The 22,283-nt window shown below is 42.7% G+C and overlaps 1 protein-coding gene across 1 annotated transcript; it reads left to right on the top strand.

The window, feature by feature from the left end:
- Positions 1-417: 417 nt before the first annotated feature.
- Positions 418-21,293, top strand: LOC126162289 (alpha-amylase-like). The gene is made up of 11 exons (XM_049918708.1): positions 418-608; positions 4,307-4,458; positions 9,295-9,463; positions 11,864-11,979; positions 12,060-12,190; positions 12,278-12,400; positions 12,487-12,608; positions 14,289-14,505; positions 17,204-17,322; positions 18,103-18,258; positions 20,935-21,293. Exons 1-11 carry the CDS (start codon positions 438-440, stop codon positions 21,043-21,045), a joined length of 1,587 nt encoding a protein of 528 aa, XP_049774665.1. The 5' UTR covers positions 418-437; the 3' UTR covers positions 21,046-21,293.
- The last annotated feature ends 990 nt before the right edge of the window (positions 21,294-22,283 follow it).

The following is a 22,283-nucleotide window of genomic DNA, read 5'->3' as shown; positions in this document are numbered from 1 at the left end:
GCTACGGTCGCAGGTTCGAATCCTGCCTCGGGCATGGGTGTGTGTGATGTCCTTAGGTTAGTTAGGTTTAAGTAGTTCTAAGTTCTAGGGGACTGATGACCTCAGCAGTTGAGTCCCATAGTGCTCAGAGCCATTAGAACCATTTTGAACCAACGTCGTGGCCTCTCATTGTGAGTTTTCAGACTTTGCTATCGGAACATATTGGAATCCTAATTGTGAGATTTCAAAGTAGAGAATAGTGAAGTCAAAATACACAATGAATCAGCGGCGTAGGCACAACTGCCACCAGTGCCTTGGTGTTTTCAGCGCCACATGTGTTTGCCACGACGCGGGCGGCGGCCTCGGGCGCGAGCGAGCGCCCCAGCTGCGTACACAGACGGCCGGCCTATATAAGAGCCGGCTGCCTCAGACTGGACGCCATCGCCCCTCTGGTCACCATGATAGGTTTTCTCGTCCTGGCGGCGCTCGTTGCCTGCGCGAAAGCGCAGTGGGAGCCCAATGTGGTGGAGGGCCGCAGTGTCATGGTTCACCTGTTCGAGTGGAAGTGGACCGACATTGCTAACGAGTGCGAGACTTTCCTGTCGCCGAAGAATTACGGCGGTGTCCAGGTGAGAGCAAACACAGGGGAGGATGAATGAGTTAGTAATCCGTGGCCCACAAGGGAAATATTCAGGTTGCTTCAGCTGTCCTACGTGGTCTCTGAGTTCATCTGGGCTTGTTTGAGGGAGAAGGCGTTAACTATGTGTATTGTGAATTCGTAGTACATCATACCTTCAATTTTCAGTCGATACTTTATCTCCATCTGATTACAAAATCACTCTCTCCGTATTGACGATGAGGCAGTATCGTTCAGTCAATAGCTAACCCACTAACCAAACGCTCCTTCCCTCTTCATTTGTGTTGTGTACATAGTTCCGCGTAGTCAGCGCGTACACAACTTTCCCAATAGAGCGCGCCCCGCTAAGCACAACAGCGCAGGCGCAGTGCTCGTCCGTCCCCGCACTACGAGATGGCGCTGCCAAAGAGATGGACCAAATTCTGCTTCCGCCGATCCGCGTATTAATATGTCTCGCAGCCAATGAGATTGCTGCTAACGCAGAACCTTTTCTCCTCGCGGATCACACTCGCGCAGTGATACATGAACGCGCGATGTATTATAACGAGTGTACAGACCTCCGATTAGTCAGTCTGCATTAGTCTGTACCAGTCTATACTCAAGTTTCAGTCTGCAGTTAACAAGATTACCATATTCCTGTACATAGCCATGAAGATAAATGAATAGACACTTTGTCAAGTATCAGAGATATGTGAGAATAAGATTAACGTACCAAGACCAAAGGAACTTCAGATTGTCAATTGTAAATAGCATCCAGAATCAAGTTACGTAATATCTATGTTTTTTATTATTTTAATAAAAGTGTGTGAAAATTAATCAAGTTCTGTTTAAAGTTGGTCACCGTCAATCTGCTACTCTAAGTGTGCAAGTGGCATTTCTATCGTCTGACCTAACGGCAGAAGATAAACTCGCTACGATAAGACCACGAGACATATTGCTGACTTCGTTAGAGCGACAAGTCAGATAATCTTATGGTGTGTGTACCGAAGGTTTTACAGTACGCACACCACAATTTGTCTTCTGTAATCCGTGCTATTACCACCTCGTATATCGTTAAGTGCAATGCGGTACATGTGGAGAAACAAGAAGCGAAGTCGGCTCCGGATAGAATACGCGCGTGGCGGATTAACGTCCGTGAGTGGAGCACATCCCAGCCTATGATTTGTAGGCCGTTTTCAACACTCGTTTAGGCAATTTCTGGGTTGATTACCGTATTCAGCCTCAGGAAATACCATACAGAAACAATTAAAATACGATCACACACAGGACAAATTTACACAATTTGCAGACGAGGACGCACAGGACTTTACCCCGTGTGAAACTATAGCCAACCTCGATCATATTGGACCTGTCACGCTGCTGCTTGTACGTTGACCGCTACAGTGTAATTAAACCGTTTTTATTAAAGAAGGTACATCAGTACCTCACGCACGCGTTGCTAAGGTAGAGCACAAGCTTCAAATTCTACAGTGGCCGAACACTGCAGGTGGCAACAAGCATTGGGAAGAAGGATGAGCATACTTTCCCTATAATGGCGACAGGAAAGGCATTCGGCCGAAAGGGCAAATAAACATAATTTTCCCAGAACGCGAGTACAGCGCAGCCCACCTTAGAAGCGGTAGGCGTGCGACGAGGGCCTCCCGTCGGGTAGACCGCCTGCCTGCTGCGTCTTTCGATTTGACGCCACTTCGGCGACTTGCGCGTCGATGGGGATGAAATGATGATCATTAGGACAACACAACACCCAGTCCCTGAGCGGAGAAAATCTCCGACCCAGCAGGGAATCAAACCCGGGCCTTTAGGACTGACAGTCTGTCGCGCTGACCACTCAGCTGCCGGGAGCGGACTTAGAAGCGGTAAACGCTACTGACATGAAAGAGAAGAATTATTTTTGTCTATACCAATAGTTTACAACTGTTGTTATATGCACCACGAGGTTACCTAGTGCTGGATGTTTTGACATGTGCCCCACGTTACGTTCCCTCTCCTACTTCTTCGCTGACATCATTTCCTTCCAGATTTGTTTAACCTTGCCGTGCTTCCCAAGTAATTCAGTCACTCCATTTTATACATTTTTCTGTGGCACTTAATATTCTGTTTTTCTACGTGCACCGTTTCCTCCTTCGTATTATCTTAACCAAAACAGCCGTTTCGATATCCTCTGTCTTATTTATGAGAAGCAGACTGTATTTCCCCACATACTTTACTCCTTCAGCTATTAATTTTGTTTCAGACGCTGCTCGTTACTTCGTTTCTCCTAACTTGAAGTTGTAACGAAAAAGTCATACTGTTCCTAGTCATATCGTTAACAGTGATATTTATATTCTGGCAACCTATCATCGCTACGGGCCGACTTCGACATTGCTTGATTAGCTCCTCTGCATACTAAAAAAGAGGGAGTCGGCTCTATTGACGTTCAAATACACCCAGAATAATTAAAATCCGCACATCTCATTTTGACCTTCGGCACATCGTGCTCTATCTACCGATAATATAGGATTTATTTCGGTAAGAGATGTTTTACAACTTGCTCCTTTTCATTGTTTGAGTTCCGTAATAAATCTCTGACACGTGTCATGATCAGTTTGGAAAAATCAGGTTCGGTAAATCGATATAAGGAATTACTGTCCGTTACAGCAATCAAGTAGCTATAACTACAATGATGGTGATGATGTTTGGTTTATGGGGCGCTCAACTGCGCGGTCATCCGCGACCTTACAAAGTCCCAAATTTTTCACACTCCAGTTTTTTACGCAGTCCAATCTAGTCACTATCACTAGCCACATCATCATAGTGATGATGTTAAAATGATGTGGACAACACAAACACTCAGTCCCCAGGCAGAGAAAATCCCCAACCCGGTCGGGAATCGAACCCGGTACCCAGGGGAAGCAACGCTATCCACTACACTACGAGCTGCGGACAGCTGTAACTATCGTTTTGTTTAGTTACTATATTTTCATGACTAAGTCTTCAAAAAAATGTGCTAAAATGTGAAGTAATGGAAGGAAATACCTTACTGAATACGTATTTTACCGAAACTGTCCATGACTGTCGTCAGAATACAGGCTGTGTTGATCTTACAATCCGAAATTTCGGATTAATTGCCATTTCCCGTAGCAGCACTGGAAACGCTAAAATTGTACTCATTTAAAGTAATTTCAGAAAGTGAAGAATAAACAAAGTGAAGAACAAAAAACAAATAGCGAATTATTCAGTGTATTTTAGGAGCCCTTCCAGTATCTTAATATACGTGGTACCTGTGAGGTGTTTGAGCCAAAGATACGATATAAAGTTACGACACTATCTATATGATTGTGAAGGTATTTGAAGTTGTAGATCCTTCACGAATGATGTAACGCCGAGAATCGAGATTACGTCTACAAAGTACAAAAGGTGAGGTTTATGGGGGCATAAATGAAAAATTTTAATAAGTGCCGCAAGAAAAGCCTTCGAAAATATTTTCATAAACTGAAGCATCAGACATGATTGAATTTCATAATAGGAGACTACGTATATATTTCTAATCGTTTAGAAACTGGACTGACAGGTACAACGGACATAATTCGTAGCCGCCGACTTCAGTATGATAATCTAAATACATTTTCAATTTTACAGGTATCTCTCCTCCTGGTCCATCTTAGAATGCTCTGAACGCAGGTATAACAATACAGCGAATTCTCTTTTCAGGTGTCACCACCCAGCGAGAACCTGGCCATCACCGCAAGCAACCGACCATGGTGGGAGAGGTACCAGCCGGCGTCGTACAAACTCGTCACCCGCTCCGGTAACGAGGAAGAGTTCAGGGACATGGTGAAGCGCTGCAACGCCGCAGGAATCCGGTAAGAGGACGCCCTCACAGGCTCGAGAGGTGTGGCAAGGCGCCACAGGGCTGGAAATCGAAAGTGGGGTCTATATCTCGAACTACTTTTGTAATGCGTGAGGCATGAAACGTTGTAGCTTGTGCACTACAATAGCGTCTTCTCCGCCTCCCACACCTACTATTTCATTCGCTGAAGGAACACATTGGCGCCAAATTACCCCATGTTACTGTGATTAAGCGAAACTGTGTTGGTAAGCGAGAAGTATTGCTGTTGTTGTAACGCCAGCTCTTGGAATTTTGTGACTAAGGCTATTCCCTCTATAGTCATACTGCGGTGTGTAAACAACCTGTGATGGATCATGAGCTCTTCTTTGAAACCTCGCGACAGCTTCCGTTAATCGTGTTTAGTAAGAATCCAGAATCGGCAAGCAGCAGGAGAAACGATGAAGGTACGCTCTGTAAGCACTTTCTTTCGTAGGTGAGTTGCTTTGTCTTAGGATTCTTTGCAATAATATCTGATATGTGCCACTCGCAGAGTTAGAATGGTGCGCTCATTTCACATTCTGTAGCGCCTTTTGTGATTAATAGTGCTTGTAGCTGAATATGAACACTGACCGTTGTGCTACAGGCAGTCGATACAGCGTATAATCGTCCATTCCTTTGGATTACATTATTTAACTTCGGAATCGATAAAAATCATGCTAGAAAACTTACATACACGATACTACCTAAATTTCTGTGTTACAAATGGAGTGTTTCCGCTGAAACATAAATGACTTTACCTTGAAGTATAATTTTGCTTAATGAAACCAGCAGTTTTGCAGGGACAAGTCTAAATTACTCATCACAAAAAACCGGAACTGTATGATCTTATATGTAAGTGGAGATATGTTCCGATGTTCCGCCTTTGCAAAATGGTCCAAATGGCTCTGAGCATTATTGTACCTAACATCTGAGGTCTTCAGTCCCCTAGAACTTAGAACTGCTTAAAACTATCTAACCTAAGGACGTCACACACATCCATGCCCGAGGCAGGATTCGAACCTGCGACCGTAGCGGTCGCGCGGTTCCAGACTGAAGCGCCAAGAACCGCACGGCCACACCGGCCGGCCAACTTTTTTTTTCACATGATTTCTTTTTTTTATGATGCTGCCGCCATTTGACTGTAATATGACTTTGATTCTAATGTCATACGATCCAGATTTTGGTCTTAGGGCATTTTCAAGTACAAAAACTTATTTTTGCAACTAAATGAGTCAGTTTGATTTTTACCATACGCGTTTGATTTCTTTTATTTATGGCGCATCGTCAGTGGCCTGAAATACATGTCTGTTTTTATATGTGGATTAAATGCATTATGTAGTAGTTAGAGGTATGTTACTACTGTATAATTCATTTATTACAGGCTACTGAAGATGCTTCAAGAATAAAAGAAGCGAAACGCGCGTAGCAAAATGCAAACTACCTTTCAATTAGCTGCAGGGAAGGAGCATAGCTCTATGCATTTGAAGCAACCGAGTACGAAGGAAAGTGGGAACGAATTACGCTCTTGAGTGTGTTTTTCTAGTAAGGACAGGTGACATAAGTCTCATAAATCGACCGTTAGATACGCATTACCATTTTATATAATTATTTTAAGCCTCTGTTACACATGTACACTGCAGTGGACAGTTGCCAATATCACATCTTTGGCAATCTGAATCAGTCCTGAGGCTGCAAATGCACGCAGTCCACTCCAGTGGTCACTTCGTGCTGCTGCTGTGCACAGAGTGCATTTGCAGCTTCAGGACTGATCGAAAACGCGAAAGAAGCGACATTTAACAGCTGTCCACAGCGTAGGAATTGAGCACCACAGGGTTAAAATACGGTACAACAACGCACAATGAGCTTATGTTAACGTGAAATACGGCGGATGATCAAGGCCTGACGAACACCTGAAACGCAGAGTTACGACATGGTACAAAGTAGAGCACATCCTGCGCCGATCATAAGTGAGAACTTCAATCAGTTCAGCTGGAATTCATCCGAGCGCAAATATCTGCCAGTACTACTGAAAGCGATGTTTCACTGCGGAATTTCGGTCGAACTGATTGCAGCGAGTGGTTGTTGTTGTGGTCTTCAGTCCTGAGACTGGTTTGATGCAGCTCTCCATGCTACTCTATCCTGTGCAAGTTTCTTCATCTCCCAGTACCTACTGCAGCCTACATCCTTCTGAATCTGCTTAGTGTATTCATCTCTTGGTCTCCCTCTACGATTTGTACCCTCCACTCTGCCCTCCAGTACTAAACTGGTGATCCCTCGATGTCTCAGAATATGTCCTACCAACCAATCCCTCAGTCAAGTTGTGACACAAGCTCCTCTTCTTCCCAATTCTATTCAATACCTCCTCATTAGTTATGTGATATGCCCATCTAATCTTCAGCATTCTTCTGTAGCACCACATTTCGAAAGCTTCTGTTCTCTTCTTGTCTAAACTATTTAACGTCCACGTTTCACTTCCATACATGGCTACATTCCATACAAATTCTTTCAGACACGACTTCCTGACATTTAAATCTATATGTTAACAAATTTTTCATCTTCAGAAACGCTTTCCTTGGCGTCGGCAGACTACATTTTATAACCTCTCTACTTCGACCATCATCAGTTATTTTGCTACCCTAATAACAAAATCCTTTACTACTTTAATTGTCTCATTTCCTAATCTAATTCCCTCAGCATCACCCGACTTAATTCGACAACATTCCATTATCGTCGTTTTGTTTTTGTTGATGTTCATCTTATACCCTCCTTTCAAGACACTGTCCATTCCGTTCAACTGCTCTTCCAAGTCCTTTGCTGTCTCTGACAGAATTACAATGTCATCGGCGAATCTCAAAGTTTTTATTTATTCTCCGTGGATTTTAATACCTACTCCGAACTTTTCTTTTGTTTCCTTTATTGCTTGCTCAATATACAGATTGAATAGCGTCGGGGATAGGCTACAACCCTGCTCACTCCCTTCCCAACCACTGCTTCCCTTTCATACCCCTCGACTGTTGCCGGCCGCGGTGGCAGTGCTGTTCTAAGCGCTGCTGTCCGGAACCGTGGGACTGCTACGGTCGCAGTTTCGAATCCTGCCTTGGGCATGGATGTGTGTTATGTCCTTAGGTTAGTTAGGTTTAAGTAGTTCTAAGTTCTAGGGGACTGATGACCTAAGATGTTAAGTCCCATAGTGCTCAGAGCCATTTGAACCATTTGAACCCTCGACTGTTATAGCTACCATCTCCTTACTGTACAAATTGTAAATAGCCTTTCGCTCCCTGTATTTTACCCCTGCCACCTTCAGAATTTGAAAGAGAGTATTCCAATCAACATTGTCAAAAGCTTTCTCTAAGTCTACAAATGCTAGAAACGTAGGTTTGCCTTTCCTTAATCTTTATTCTAAGATAAGTCGTAGGGTCAGTATAGCCTCACGTGTTCCAACATTTCTACGGAATCCAAACTGATCTTCCCCCAGGTCTATCAGTTTTTCCATTCGTCTGTAAAGAATTCGCGTTGGTATTTTGCAGCTGTGACTTATTAAACTGATAGTTCGGTAATTTTCACATGTGTCAACACCTGCTTTCTTTGGGATTGGAATTATTATATTCTTCTTGGAGTCTGAGGGTACTTCGCCCGTCTCATACATCTTGCCCACCAGATGGTAGAGTTTTGCCAGGACTGGCTCTCCCAAGGCTGTCAGTAGTTCTAATGGAATTTTGTCTACTCCGGGGGCCTTGTTTCGGCTTAGGTCTTTCAGTGCGCTGTCAAACTCTTCACGCAGTATCGTATCTCCCATTTCATCTTCATCTACATCCTCTTCCATTTCCATAATATTGTCCTCAAATACATCGCCCTTGTATAGACCCTCTATATACTCCTTCCACCTTTCTGCTTTCCCTTCTTTGCTTAGCACTGGGTTTCCATCAAAGCTCTTGATATTCATGCAAGTGGTTCTCTTTCTTTAATTTTCCTGTAGGCAGTATCTATCTTATGCCTAGTGAGATAAGCCTTTACATCCTTACATTTGTCCTCTAGCCATACCTGCAAAGCCATTTTGCACTTCCTGTCGATATCGTTTTTGAGACATTTGTATTCCTTTTTGCCTGCTTCATTTACTGCATTTTTATATTTTCTCCTTTCATCAATTAAATTCAATATTTCTTCTGTTACCCAAGGGTTTCTACTAGCCCTCGTCTTTTTACCTACTTGATCCTCTGCTGCCTTCACTATTTCTTCTTCCACTGTATTTCTTTCCCCCATTCCTGTCAATTGTTCCCTTATGCTCTCCCTGAAACTCTGTACAGCCTCTGGTTCTTTCAGTTTATCCAGGTCCCATCTCCTTAAGTTCCCACCTTTCTGCAGTTTCTTCAGTTTTAATCTACAGTTCATTACCAACAGATTGTGGTCAGAGTCTACATCTGCCCCTGGAAATGTCATACAATTTAAAACCTGGTTCCTAAATCTCTGTTTTACCATTATATAATCTATCTGATACCTTTTGGTATAGATAAGTGGTTTGATTCGCTATGTGGGGCTTGCTCGCTGGAAGAACAGTGTCAGTGATATGCATGAAACTCGGTTCAAATCCACATTGCTTTTGATAAGTATAAATGTGGCTTAAAAATAAATCTCATGTAATTTTCATGTACCTACCTAGACATTTACTACAGTAACGACTTCTCTCACAGAAGGTGGAAATGAACCGTCAGTGGTAGTTTCCTCAACGCAATTCTGACCAAGCATTTGTTTATATATTAATTTTTCTTTTGACACAGTCTGTGCTATGCAGTGTGGCGGTGTGTTTGTTGAGTGAATGCGCTTCCTTTCGCAGTATCTACGTTGACGCCGTGTTTAACCACATGACGGGAACTTGGGACGGCGTCGGCACCACTGGCGGGAGCAGCGTGGACACGGCCAACTACGACTACCCCGCGGTGCCCTACACCAAGGAGCACTTCCACACCCCGTGCACCGTCAACAACTACCAGGACGCCAACAACGTGAGCCGCCTCTCTTTCCACAATCCAGGAGAAAAATGTAGCAAGCCTACTATAACAAGTCAGCAGTACATTGAGAGTCGAAGTGCCACAGTCATCTCATCGGCGTTCATTAATACTTGGCATTGTCAAAAAGATTCACCCGGTTTCACAAGACTGTGGCTTAAAAGTCCGAAAAGAAAGGCAGTAGGGGTACAGTACGCTTGTTCGCCCACTGCTTGAATACTGCTCAGCAGTGTGCGGTCCGTACCAGACAGGGTTGATAGAAGAGATTTAGAAGATACAAGGGAGAGCAGCGCGCTTCGTTACAGGATCATTTAGTAATCGCGAAAGCGTTATGGAGATGATAGATAAACTCCAGTGGAAGATTCAGCAAGAGAGACGCTCAGTAGCTCGGTACGGGCTTTTGTTGAAGTTTCGAGAACATACCTTCACCGAAGAGTCATGCAGTATATTGCTCCCTCCTACGTATATCTCGCAAAGGGACCATGAGGATAAAATCAGAGAGATTAGAGCCCACACAGAAGCATATCGACAATCCTTCTTTCCACGAACAATACAATTCGGCGCGTAAATTGACTCAATCCTCTGTTATGTCGTATGTGCACTGCAAATATATTGGCTGATATAAGCTTAGTGATTTGAAGGAAATTTTACTTTCGACACAAAAACAGCATCGATTGTCTCAAATGTTAACTAGAGTCGAAGAAGCGGCATGATGGAAGTTAGTATTTCAACGTATAAAGCTTCAAAAGCGTTTAAATCTCATCACTCTGCAAAACTGATATGCAGTCGTACCTCTGCAGGTGTTAGCTCGGCACTGCCCTTATTGTTGATGACAGATGAAATGTAATCCAGTAAATACACCGCAGCACGACATGATTTATTTCATTTCTGCAAGTCTTACGCAACGTAACATCATCTCTGAAAAATACGCCATTACGCTTAGAAAATGGTGAAACATCATAGAAATTTGGGATAACAGAGTAACTAAATCAGAGTCACTCTTTGCACGCACCATATGCTGATGGAACAGGAGAGGTAGCAGAATAACAGTGGTGTATTCGCGAAGGACCTTAATGTAGCTAGCCGGCTGTATACTCGTACATAGATGTGAAATGTCCTGCAATGTAGTTTGTATAATTCAGTGCAATGTCGTTATAATACGCCACACAGCTGCAGAAAATAGTGGTTTGATTTCTATAATATTAAATGCATTCTAAAAACTTTTGCCAGTATCGAATCTGACTTAGCTTTCGGTATCCTTTGCTATTTTAACAAACGTCATTTAATCCATATTATAGTGGGATTATTGGTGACTGCGCACGTTCCTATCAGTATTGTACTCATACTGAAAATTACAAACTTGATATGTCATAATTCGCATTAGAAAAACAACAATGACCTCATGCTCTCGAACCTTAATCGCCACATTAACGCAAGAGCATGAAGAGGTATGGATAATTTAAGGGAGCAACTGACATTCCAGTAAGTTTATATTTTTGTAGTAATTTTGTGATTTTGAAGGATATAAGAATCTTCTGTTTCACTGGCTTGTTTGGTCTGGCATCCAGTGAACACTAAAATGGTAGTACGGAACAGAAGTACTGTACAAATTCCAGTATAACGTTTATGTATGGTCTTGTATACTAGAATAATAACTGATTATATATACAGTCCAAATCCGCAAAGCAAACGGTAACGTTGTGTCCTGTGCTATAGAGGCTGTAACAGGTGTAAGTACAGATATTTTTAAAACGTGATACCTTAATACATACACACATCAGTGTGTTGATTGTTTTTTCCCTGCATCGGTTCTTCCCACAAATAGATCATATAATGTACTACCTGATGTTTTCTGCACTATCTATAACTCCACCACTAAGTGGCCTATGACTGTCAGTATCGGTTGTCCGTTTTGTCCACGCTTCGACTCTTGACCTGCTGCCCAGGCGAAAATAAGCGTTAACGGCATGTTCTTGTCACATGTACTTGGAGGTACTACCCAACCTAAAACCATACTACTCATAACAGCTATAACTGCAAATGAGGTAACTACTGATGTAGTGATGTTCAATACATGGTTCTCAGTCAACAATAATAACATCTACACCTATATGTGTTACAGCTATAATTTTGAAAGAAGTAACTAATGACGTAATGATGATCAATACATGGCCCTCAGTCAACAACAAAAATATCTACACTTGCATTTGTTACAGCCTTTGTGATAACACAGTAATATACGGCACTGGTAACCGATTTTTAATAATTTTTTACGTTATTGAGTTCAACAACATTTTAGTGAAATAGTACCACAATTAGCCCTCGCATTTAAATAGTCATTATGTGTAAAAATCACAAGCTCACTGCTTACCACTGTTACGTTTCTTTCACACTCAGGTCCGCAACTGCGAACTCACTGGACTGCACGACCTCGACCAGAGCCAGGAGTACGTGAGGGGCAAGATTGTGGATTACCTGAACACACTCATCGACGCCGGTGTCGCAGGCTTCAGGTGAGGATCTCTTTCTCAAAACTAGATTACCACTTTACAACCAGAGCGAAGAACTCGTGTTACTTTGTGCGTTTGCGCAGGATTGACGCTGCCAAACACATGTGGCCATCTGATCTGGAGAACATCTATGGAAGATTGAACAACCTCAATACCGAACACGGATTTGCGGAGGGTCTGCGTCCCTTCATCTACCAGGAAGTCATCGATCCAGGTAACTTACGAACATCATTGTGAAATTGACAGACGGTTTGACGATAGAACTCAAAAGTAGCTAAATCTAGTCACAATTTTCTTGCAGGTACTGAGGCTGTTTCCAAGAACGAATACCTGTCCATTGGAAGAATCACTGAGTTCTATTTCGGGCAAGCGCTGTCAGCTGCCGTGAAGAGGAACAGCCCTCTCAAGGACCTCAGCAACTTCGGTACGTTTCACGACGCTGGAGTCTCAGACTGCATATTTAGCTGAAGTTAAGGAACTTGCCTTTCATGGTACTGTTTCTCTTGGCAGGTGAACCTTGGGGTATGGTTGCTGGAATGAGTGCTCTGTCTTTTGTGGACAATCATGACAACCAGAGAGGTCACGGAGGCGCCGGTGATATTCTCACCTTCCAGAGCCCCAAGATGTACAAGGTATGAAACGTAACGAATAAGTACAGGAAATAATCATTTTAAGCCATTTTAAAGCAACCGGTTGGTGGTTTAGTAATATTTAGAAAACTCGTCACTGGTCACTTCGTTATCACAAGTCATTGTCGCGAAGAGACCATGAGGATCAAATCAGAGAAATTAGAGCCCACACAGAGGCATACCGACAGTCCTTCTTTCCACGAACAATACAAGACTGGAATAGAAGGGAGAACCGATAGAGGTACTCAAGGTACCCTCCGCCACACACCGTCATGTGGCTTGCGGAGTATGGATGTAGATGTAGATTCTACTTCAGAATCCCACACTTTACTGCTGTGGGAGGAAGAAAGTCCGCCATGGTGTTTCCTGTTTGATGTGCTCTCTGCATCCCAGTTGTACTGAAGGGATATTCACACAAGTACTGCTTAATTAGTAGGACAGGATGAAAACTCATGTAAAACTTACATTAACATGTGATAGTGCATCACATTATTGAAAAACACGTGAGTGAACCCTCGTTAAGTATGAATAAGGATTTGTGAAAGTAGTACAGCTGACTGAATCTCTAGTGATTTACTGACAATGTTTTTACGAGAACAGCCGTGAAATATGTAAATTCTCTGAATAATACGTAAGTCGACAATTATTTGAGTTAGTTTCGGTCTACTAATTCCTGAAAATTTCTTACGGAGGGCGAAACACAGAGAGAGAAATTACTTGCATTAGTTCTTATAATGCGGTAGAGGTTTAATATACATGGTCATTCAAAAGGTTGCGCACAAATTAAATAAACAGGGAAAGAAATCGAAATGTAACAGCTTTGGAACAGGAGCATATGGTGATAAAAGCTAATCCTGAGCCAGTGAATTTTTTGCAATGTTAGGAACAACAAGGGCAATAAACGAACACGCATCTTAAATTTAGTAAACATAATGAACTGTTTTTGTAAGCAGCTGTAATTAGGCGGAGCATCTGCACGCTTTTCTGTGCAAATAAGTAACGTACCTAATACACGCAACCCAGTTGTTGGATCGGAGGGGTGGTCCAATTGCATGGCCACTTGGTTACCGTAATGTGACGCCTTTTGATTTATTTAGTTTTAGTGGGATCATATCGGAGGCCTTGTGAATGTGTCACGTCCCCGACGAAGAAACACTTCTCGCCAGTATAGTTTCGAACTCCAACGATGTTGTTTCGCTGTCTGGTTTACTTGGTATAGTGCACCAGAATTTTCTGCGAAGATGTTATGTCTGTACTGAATGTGATGGACGCCGCTTTGAAAATGTCCTGTATTTGACTATCTTATCGAGTAAACAGCACTTTATCTTTCCTTAACTTGAGGCGCAAGTGCATTGATTGTTATTGTTGTTTCTGATATTCCAAAACTTCCAAGACCAGAAGTTCCCATTCCAAAGTCGTTGTACATCGATTCGTCTGTTAGCTCCTTCCATTTGTACGCCATCTTTTGATCGCCCTGTAATAGCGAGATCGAGAATTCCAGACGTGTGGCATCAGTTCAATAGAGCAATGGTGAAGCAACGAAATGGTGTCGGTGATGGAAATACGCTTGCAGTCTAGAAACAATAGGAGATACTAATCGGAATGTTCTGTTGGTTACCTGTATCCCATTCCTCCAAAATATAAGGCCAGTGACAGCATTCTTTGATATCGGGTATTTTGCAGATAGCGGTGGCCTTTATGCTTGCCTACAACTACGGTCTGCCCCGAGTGATGTCGAGCTACCAGTTCAGCTCATCGGACGAGGGTCCCCCACAGGACAGCAACCAGAACATCATCTCGCCCACCTTCAACGAAGACGGCTCGTGCGCCAGCCCCTGGGTGTGTGAGCATCGCTGGAGGCAGATCTACAACATGGCCGAGTTCAGGAACGTCGTTGGAGGTAAGATCGTCCACTCCAAAGGATCAAATGTCTAAAGCTTGAACGTGGCCCACCATTATCTAAAAATATTTGACAGTTTCGCACTCCTCGTGAAAGTCTCGCCCTTCTAATAAACAGCGTAAGTTAATTTTCCCTACAAATTCAGTGCCAAGTGCCACAGTTCTAGGCACAGTTTGTACGTTACGAAGAAAATATCAACGTCGATAACTACTAAATAAAACTAAACTACATAAACACATCGAAGGAGCAACACAATGTTGACCGGTCGCTGTGCTTCCTTATATTTTTGCCGTCAGCTGGTCTCGGTAGTGTACGTAATGTAGTGAACGTCACACTCTCCCTCCCGTTCATAACGACTTTTCTAAACTGAAACTGTTAAATATTTTTCCAATAGTCAGTAGTTTCTCAGTTGTTCCTACGATGCTGATCCACAACCATCTGTACTGAAACGTATCTTTGGTGTAACGGTAATCGTAAGTCTTTCATGACTGTGTTGCTAAGACTTGATGACTTGTGTGCGTCATGACTGTGTTTGTACGACTTGATGACTTGTGTGCTATGGACATGGAGTGCTAACTGAGTACTTGATAGTTTAGGCACTTCACACCTCCCTTGGTTGAAGAGGACGTTAATAGGCTCTAGCGTTCAGATTCACCAGATGGAGACTGCTATTCGGGCCGCGTACTTAGGAGAAACTTCCCATCTCCATAATTCGTTTGACAATGAGATGTGGCACTGAAAGTATACTACTGGATCTCTGGATCACACGCTGTCTGGTTCAAATTCCAGAACGCTCTATGGTACAGTATGGGGTTTTAGTGTGAGGCTGTTTTGGTTGATATTAATTTCGGAGATGACATGTCTGACGTCTTTTGCGAAGAGACAGTCATGTTCGAGGTCGAGGTATTGTTGTCTCCCATCTCCAATAACGTCGAGCTATAATACCACACTGAATAAGAATTCATTATAGACATAGTTCTGTGACATGAAAATTGTAAACTGGACCCTGGACTGTGAGAAGAACTTAGACCTTATTATACAAAGGGCATATCTCTTTGCAATGGTGCATATTCGGATTGAGCTGCTAAAAATGTTGCACGTGTGCTGTACCAGTTTACACTCCACTGTGGAGTGAAAGTTTTTTGAAGGACGCAAAAAATACTACATTTTACTCTTCGTCATTACTAAATTGTGATAGCAGTATATACTGCTCCTGGGTACGGATTACTATCCAGTATTTGATTTCTGAATCGCTGCCTTAACATGATGTAAAGCATCTGGACCTTCTCCCTTCCTCCACTTTTATTCAATTGCACCTCCCACCCTTGTGATTTTTGAACAGTCTATTCGCTATTACTAGCAGAAATTTAATGCTGAAATACGTTAACCTTCTCCTCTCCCATTACTATTCACCTAAGCTCGTATTCTCCTGTAATTCCTTCTACTCGTTCCCCTACTACCGTATTCAGTCCTCCATGATTATTATTTTATCATCTCCATTTACACACTGAAATACCCATTCAATATCCTCACATAATGTCTCCATTTTTCATCTTCAGTTTGTGCTAAAACGTATATATAAAATATGGTTGTTGGCGTTGGTTTGGTGTCGATTCTGTCGGGAAGAACCATACCACAGGACCTACCTACAGTAACTCGCTCTCTACCATGTTCTATTCATAACGAACCCTACTCATTTTTTCCTTTTTTCTGCTGCTGCTGCTGCTGATATTAACGCATATTCGTCTTACCAGAACTCTTCATCTTCTTTCCACTTCATTTCATCAACCGACACAGCAACTGGACTGAGAATGTGGATTTGACTGCTCACCTTTTCTAACTTCCATGTTGAAACTTCATGCACTCCAAGTTCCCAATCCGGCATTAGCCATTCCATCTTTTTCTCGTGGTTACCGCCACCTAGGCAATCGTCTTCCAGAGATCCGAATGGGGAAGTTACCTTGAACCTTTTGCTAATGGAAAGAACATGATGGCACTTTTTCAATTACAGACCACATGTTCTGTGAATAAACATTATGTGTCTTTAATGCAGTGATTTCCATTGACTTCTCCTTCCTCTTGCCGTTGATCATTGTTGATTCTTCAGCCTTTTAGTAGCAGTTTCCCACTCGAAGGACAAGAGTGTGGCCTGAACCTCTGTCAACTCCTCTGCCCTCTTTGACAAGGCCGTTGGCAGAGCGAGGGTGATTTCTTATGCCAGAAGTCTTCGGCCCCATTGCTGCTGATATTTATTCGAAATTTACGCAATAATTGGAAACAAACCCAGGAACTTTGACGTACCTAGGGACTGTGAATATGATTATGACTATGCTGGTCAAACATTTTGCGCCAAGACTACGGACTGTGTTAGTTGCAAACGAGGGACCGAACAGAATGGGATTTCGATGGATCGTCTGTTCCTGCATATTCTTGAAATGATTTCAGGAAATCGCGGCCAACATAACACAGGAATGTGGAATGGGGATTTGTTGACGTTCCTCCTGAATGCAGTGCTAGTGTCTTCAGCAATGCACACCCAAGAGTGGTACGCGTTGATTGGGAAGAATTCGGCCTGCAAGCACAAGAAATAGAGATGTAAAATAAACAAACAAAATATTCTGCTATTTCATTTAGCGTCCCCTAAATGTGCTTGAATATGACTGATAGTCATAGTAACGTTTCGCTGGTTCCTTCACAGCAACTGGGGTGACCAACTGGTGGTCGGGCAGCGACTGGCAGATCGCTTTCTGCAGAGGTACCAAGGGATTCATTGCCATCAATGACGAGGAGTCCTCCGACCTGAAAGCGACCATCCAGGTGAGGTCCTATTGTAGAAAACATTCCTTTTTTTGCTGCTATATGTCTGCGTGAATATATTTTGTTAATAAATATGCAGCTCATTCAGACTAAGCTAACCAAAAACCAGCGATGGACCTCTGAAATATATACAATTGCGAAACAACGATTTACACATTAATTAAATTTCATCTATATACGTGATGTTTTTCAGTGACATTCGTGTGTTGTGGTTACAATTACACAGGTAAATAGGGTGTGTTATCTTTGAACTTTTAAGAGTAGCACATCGATAATCACAGTAATTTACTCCCTTTTTTCAAATAATAAACTAACGTCTGCTTTCAGTTAATAGTCCACAAACAATGATGTGAAACTATAATGGGATTTTTTTCTGTCGAAACTGGCAATGTCTTGCAGAAACATTGACAGCAGTTTGTCACAGACTTTCCATAAAATGTATTCATTAGGGAATGCAATTTTCTTTGGTGAAAATAATAGATTCCTCGTGTATCCCAGTCACGCAGGAACAATAAGATGATTAACCTGTTTAGAAACACAAAAATACACTCCCCTATTTCCTTTCACAAATCACCCGGAAGATGTATGTGATGAATTATTAATACGATTGGAAACATTCTTTTATGCACTTACACCATATGGTAAAATCAATGTATGCATGAGGGTACACTGTAAATTACCTGTGTTACAATATTTTACAGCTGCTATTAGGAGTGACTTCGAATAAATAGTAATTATCCAGGATCCTATGAGTAAGTTCTTAATTTTCTTTCTGCGCAGACTTGCCTTCCTGCTGGAACCTACTGCGACGTTATATCTGGTGACGTGAATGGAATGAGCTGCACCGGAAAGAGTGTGACAGTCGGCGCAGACGGTACCGCCACCATCGAGATCCTGGCTTCCGAGGACGACGGTGTCCTGGCGATCCATGAAGGGGTAAGTCGCACACACGTGTTCGTATTGCTGTTCAACAGAGAGCAGTATATTACTCAGCATGGCGCATATTCCGGGTTACGCTGTGCGTCTATTGCACCCAGTGGCTGTTTCCTTGCGAATGCAGGAAACAATCTACAGCAGTACCCATCATGACTTTGTCTGTGGTGCCATTTTAACAAGCTGGATTTAGACCACATAAATGCTACCGCGAGCAAATGCTCTCCTTGACTACTCGCACAGAAACTGCCTACCAAAAGAAACCCAGTACTGGCCTTATTTTCATTGACCTGTCCCCAGCTTACGACATAGTGTGGCGCGAGGGCCTGGTATTGATATATTTGTAAACACTACCTTCTTAATCTCTAGGTGACGTCTTAAGGAACATGTTGTGCAGTCTGCAGTTTAAAGCACATCAGGGTGATAAGAAGAGCGGGTGACTTGTGCTCAGTGATGGATTGCCTCATGGCTCTGTTCTTGCTCCGGTGTTATTCAACCTATACGCGACAAACCAACCGAACTAGACCTCCCGGAAATTTCAATATGCAGATGTTGTTGCAGTTTGAAATCAGAGTTAAGATCTTTTTGAATGTAAAGAGAACCTATAAAAAACTGCATCACAATAAATATTTTAAGACTTAGCGACCTACAGCTAACGTTTCTAAAACAGAAGTATGTCTTTTCCGCCTCTCTAAAGATCTAGCATTATGAATGATCAGCCCGCAGTTTGATCCTCCTGGCATAGTCAAATACAACGAGAAGCCAAAATACCATTCCATCACTTTAAGACATATCGTAAGCATATTTATAACACATCTAAGAAGGTACAAACACACGTTGGTGTACTCTGCAGAACATTGCGCATGAATTTGTCGCCGCAGCGCTCATGTAAAGATAGTTGAAGTTCATTTTCACTCAGCTATGAGAACCACTAGCAATACATTGCCAGCTGCCAGTACTGTCGAACATCTGTCACGCTTACCTCCGCCGAAGGTGGCTCTCTACAATACTCACAGGGAAGTTTGTAAAAATGAGTCTCTCGCCGCCTACAAACTTTTCAAATTCAGAAGACAAGAATATGAAGGGGAAATGCAAATGCTCTCGACTGGATTCAGCGCTGAATGGAAACGTAAATGGCGTGACACGAAAACCCAGAACCACGATTTATTTTCAACTCGTCTCTTGAAGTTTCAAGGTTTCATCATACAGGGAAGGTACGGGTACAGCTTAACAGAAATCTCACTGAGGAAGGCATGTGCAGTTGCAACGTGCCCAACTGGAGCTTTTGCACTGACTCTCCGTGTGGCTGTGGTGTCTCTTAGACAATTGGCAACATTGTTGCATCAACGGTCTACATGAAGCTCTGGATAAGGCTCTCCACTGGATTGTGTCTACGATATTCGTACATAGTCTTGTCCACTTAATGTCTAAAATGGTTCAAATGGCTCTGAGCACTATGGGACTCAACATCTGAGGTCATCAGTCCCCTAGAACTTAGAACTACTTAAACCTAACTAACCGACCGAAGCGTCTAGAACCGCTCGGCCAAAACGGCCGGCATTTAATGTTTGTTCAATCTAAGTAGTTGCTCATGTAATTTTTTTGTTTAAACTGGTGTTGTATTTGTTGTTGCTATTGATGTATACATTAATAATAATCACGTTATATAAAACATACTTGTCTGTTCCAATCGATATAATTTTCAATTAAGGTTAATATGAATTTTTAGATCATCTAGAGACCGATGCAAGAAATTGTTCACCTTCTTAACATATTGAGCACTTGAATTAATTCTCGATGTACTGTTGGGCAGAAAACACATGTTTATTTTAACAAGAGGTATATGATAATTTACTGAAAGCACCGTTCTTCGGCAGCTACAATCTTTCCCCACTGTCTGGGTAACAGTGAATTTCGCGATAAAGATTCCAGGTTCTTAAGAGGTGATCCACTCATCGATGTAGTTTTCGATCTTGTTATAAATGAAAGTGTTTTTCAGAAAGGCCACGCTGCATGGGCCGAAACAAATGATGAGGCGATGTCTGTGGAATATGACTTCATGGGTAATACATCCCACTGTAGTCCCTTCAATACTGCCTTCGCTCGCATTGCAACAAGTGGCTCAGTACTGTCACCATATGGAACGACGTGTTCATGGGTCTGACCATATTGTACGCGTTTGTCTAGTGCGCGATTCAAATTGAATAATTGTGCTTTGTAGTGTTCAACATTCACCGTCCGACTCCACCGCACCGACCAGGACGCATTTTGTCACTCACCTCAAAATCGTTGTCTTTGATACACCGAAACCACTCTTTGCGCGTTGTTTCCGACAGTCTGTTCTCCTATACACTTCCATTAGAAAACAGTGATTTCCCACAGCAGATTTATTCAGATGAAAGCAGAAGTTGAACGTACAAAATCCGTCATGTACAAGGCACTAGATAGATATGTTTTTCTAACTCCAGTCGAAGGTCACACACAAATCTGAAAGCCTGGCGCTTATGCTGTCAACTAGGTATTACACAGAAATCAACTACGCTGCACTAGTACCACTACTACCTTCTCTTCGCCAGAAGCTAGAATTAATTCAGGTTCCAAATATATTTCTTTTTTTTATTTGTATAGATAAGAAAATGAGTCAGTGTATATCACACTATATACGGTATGTGTTTGCAGTCACTGATCGGCAGCAACAACGGCACCACTGTGGCCCCCACTGCGAGTACGAGCGGCAGCACCAGCGGCAGCACCAGCGGCACCACCGTGTCACCAACCACCATCTGCTAAGAGAGGCACCACCCAGCACCACCGCGGCAGAAACACGTGCTTCCCTCCAGCGGAGAACTATATGACGGACTCAGCGGCTAATGTAGTAATTTAATGCAAGTTTTCTAACAGCAACTTCTCGAGACGTGTTTCGGTGGTTCAGAAAATTATTTAGAACTAGACGTATCTTACATGACGTGTTTATTTGTTATAAAATCTGAAGCAGCTAGTCATAAAACTGAATAAATATTATATTGTGCATACCATAACCGGTTCAGTTATTTTACATGCATTTCCTTTCCTTGTACTCATTGACAGTTGATCAAGGTGCATATTTTTGTTCAGTGTGATTTCATTCACATTAAACTTTCTGCAACAAAACTGCAGCAGTAAGATCAGAAAAATGACGAACATTGCTTATTTTTTTGAAAATTACAAATTTTACATACCCTCTGCTGCCAACGGACTTGCCGCAGTGCTAAACCGGTTCCTGTCAGATCACCGAAGTTAAGCGCTGTCGTGCTTCGTTAGCACTTGGATGGATGACCGTCCGATTCTGCCGAGCGCTGTCCGCAAGCGGGTTGCACTCAGACATTGTGATTCGAATTGAGGAGCTGCCTCACTGAGAAGTGGCGGCTCCGGTCACGAAAACTGACAACGGTCAGGAGAGCGGTGTGCTGACCACAGGCCCCTCCACATCCGCATCAAATGATGCCGATCGATTGAGGATGACATGGCGGTCGGTCAGTATCATTGGGTCTTCCGAGGCCTGTTCGGATGGAGCAGTAGAGTAGCGGAAACCCTCTGCTGAATCCTGTATGCACTCCTGTCTATGAACTAACACCTTCACCGACAGCCTATGCAAGTCGTACATTTGATTATCAGCTGAATTTCTTTTCATATGGCTGCTTTCAGACTTTCTAAGTGGTTGGTTTATTGACAGAGACTTTAAATTGTAAATTACTGCATAAATCAGTCTAGTGCAGTTAAGCCCGGGGAACTGGGAGGTCATTGAGTGTCGCCAAACCTTGATACCACATGATCGGGATGTTTGTTGCACTTATATAACGATCGCCATTAACAAGTCAGAGTAACACCATTTACGCTTTTTTTAAAAAATAAAGGTCCTATTATTCATGATACTCATATCGTCCACCAAATAGTAAGTTGCGCTGTGTAAAGGACTTGTTGAACGTCATATGGTCTTTGTCCAGTCCATACTCTCACATTCTGATTATTCACGTAAATGGATAAATCGA

Source organism: Schistocerca cancellata, chromosome 2 (assembly GCF_023864275.1).
Source record: "Schistocerca cancellata isolate TAMUIC-IGC-003103 chromosome 2, iqSchCanc2.1, whole genome shotgun sequence".
NCBI lineage: Eukaryota > Metazoa > Arthropoda > Insecta > Orthoptera > Acrididae > Schistocerca > Schistocerca cancellata.
Note: the sequence above shows the minus strand (reverse complement) of the source record. Positions and strands in the feature narration are given on the sequence as shown.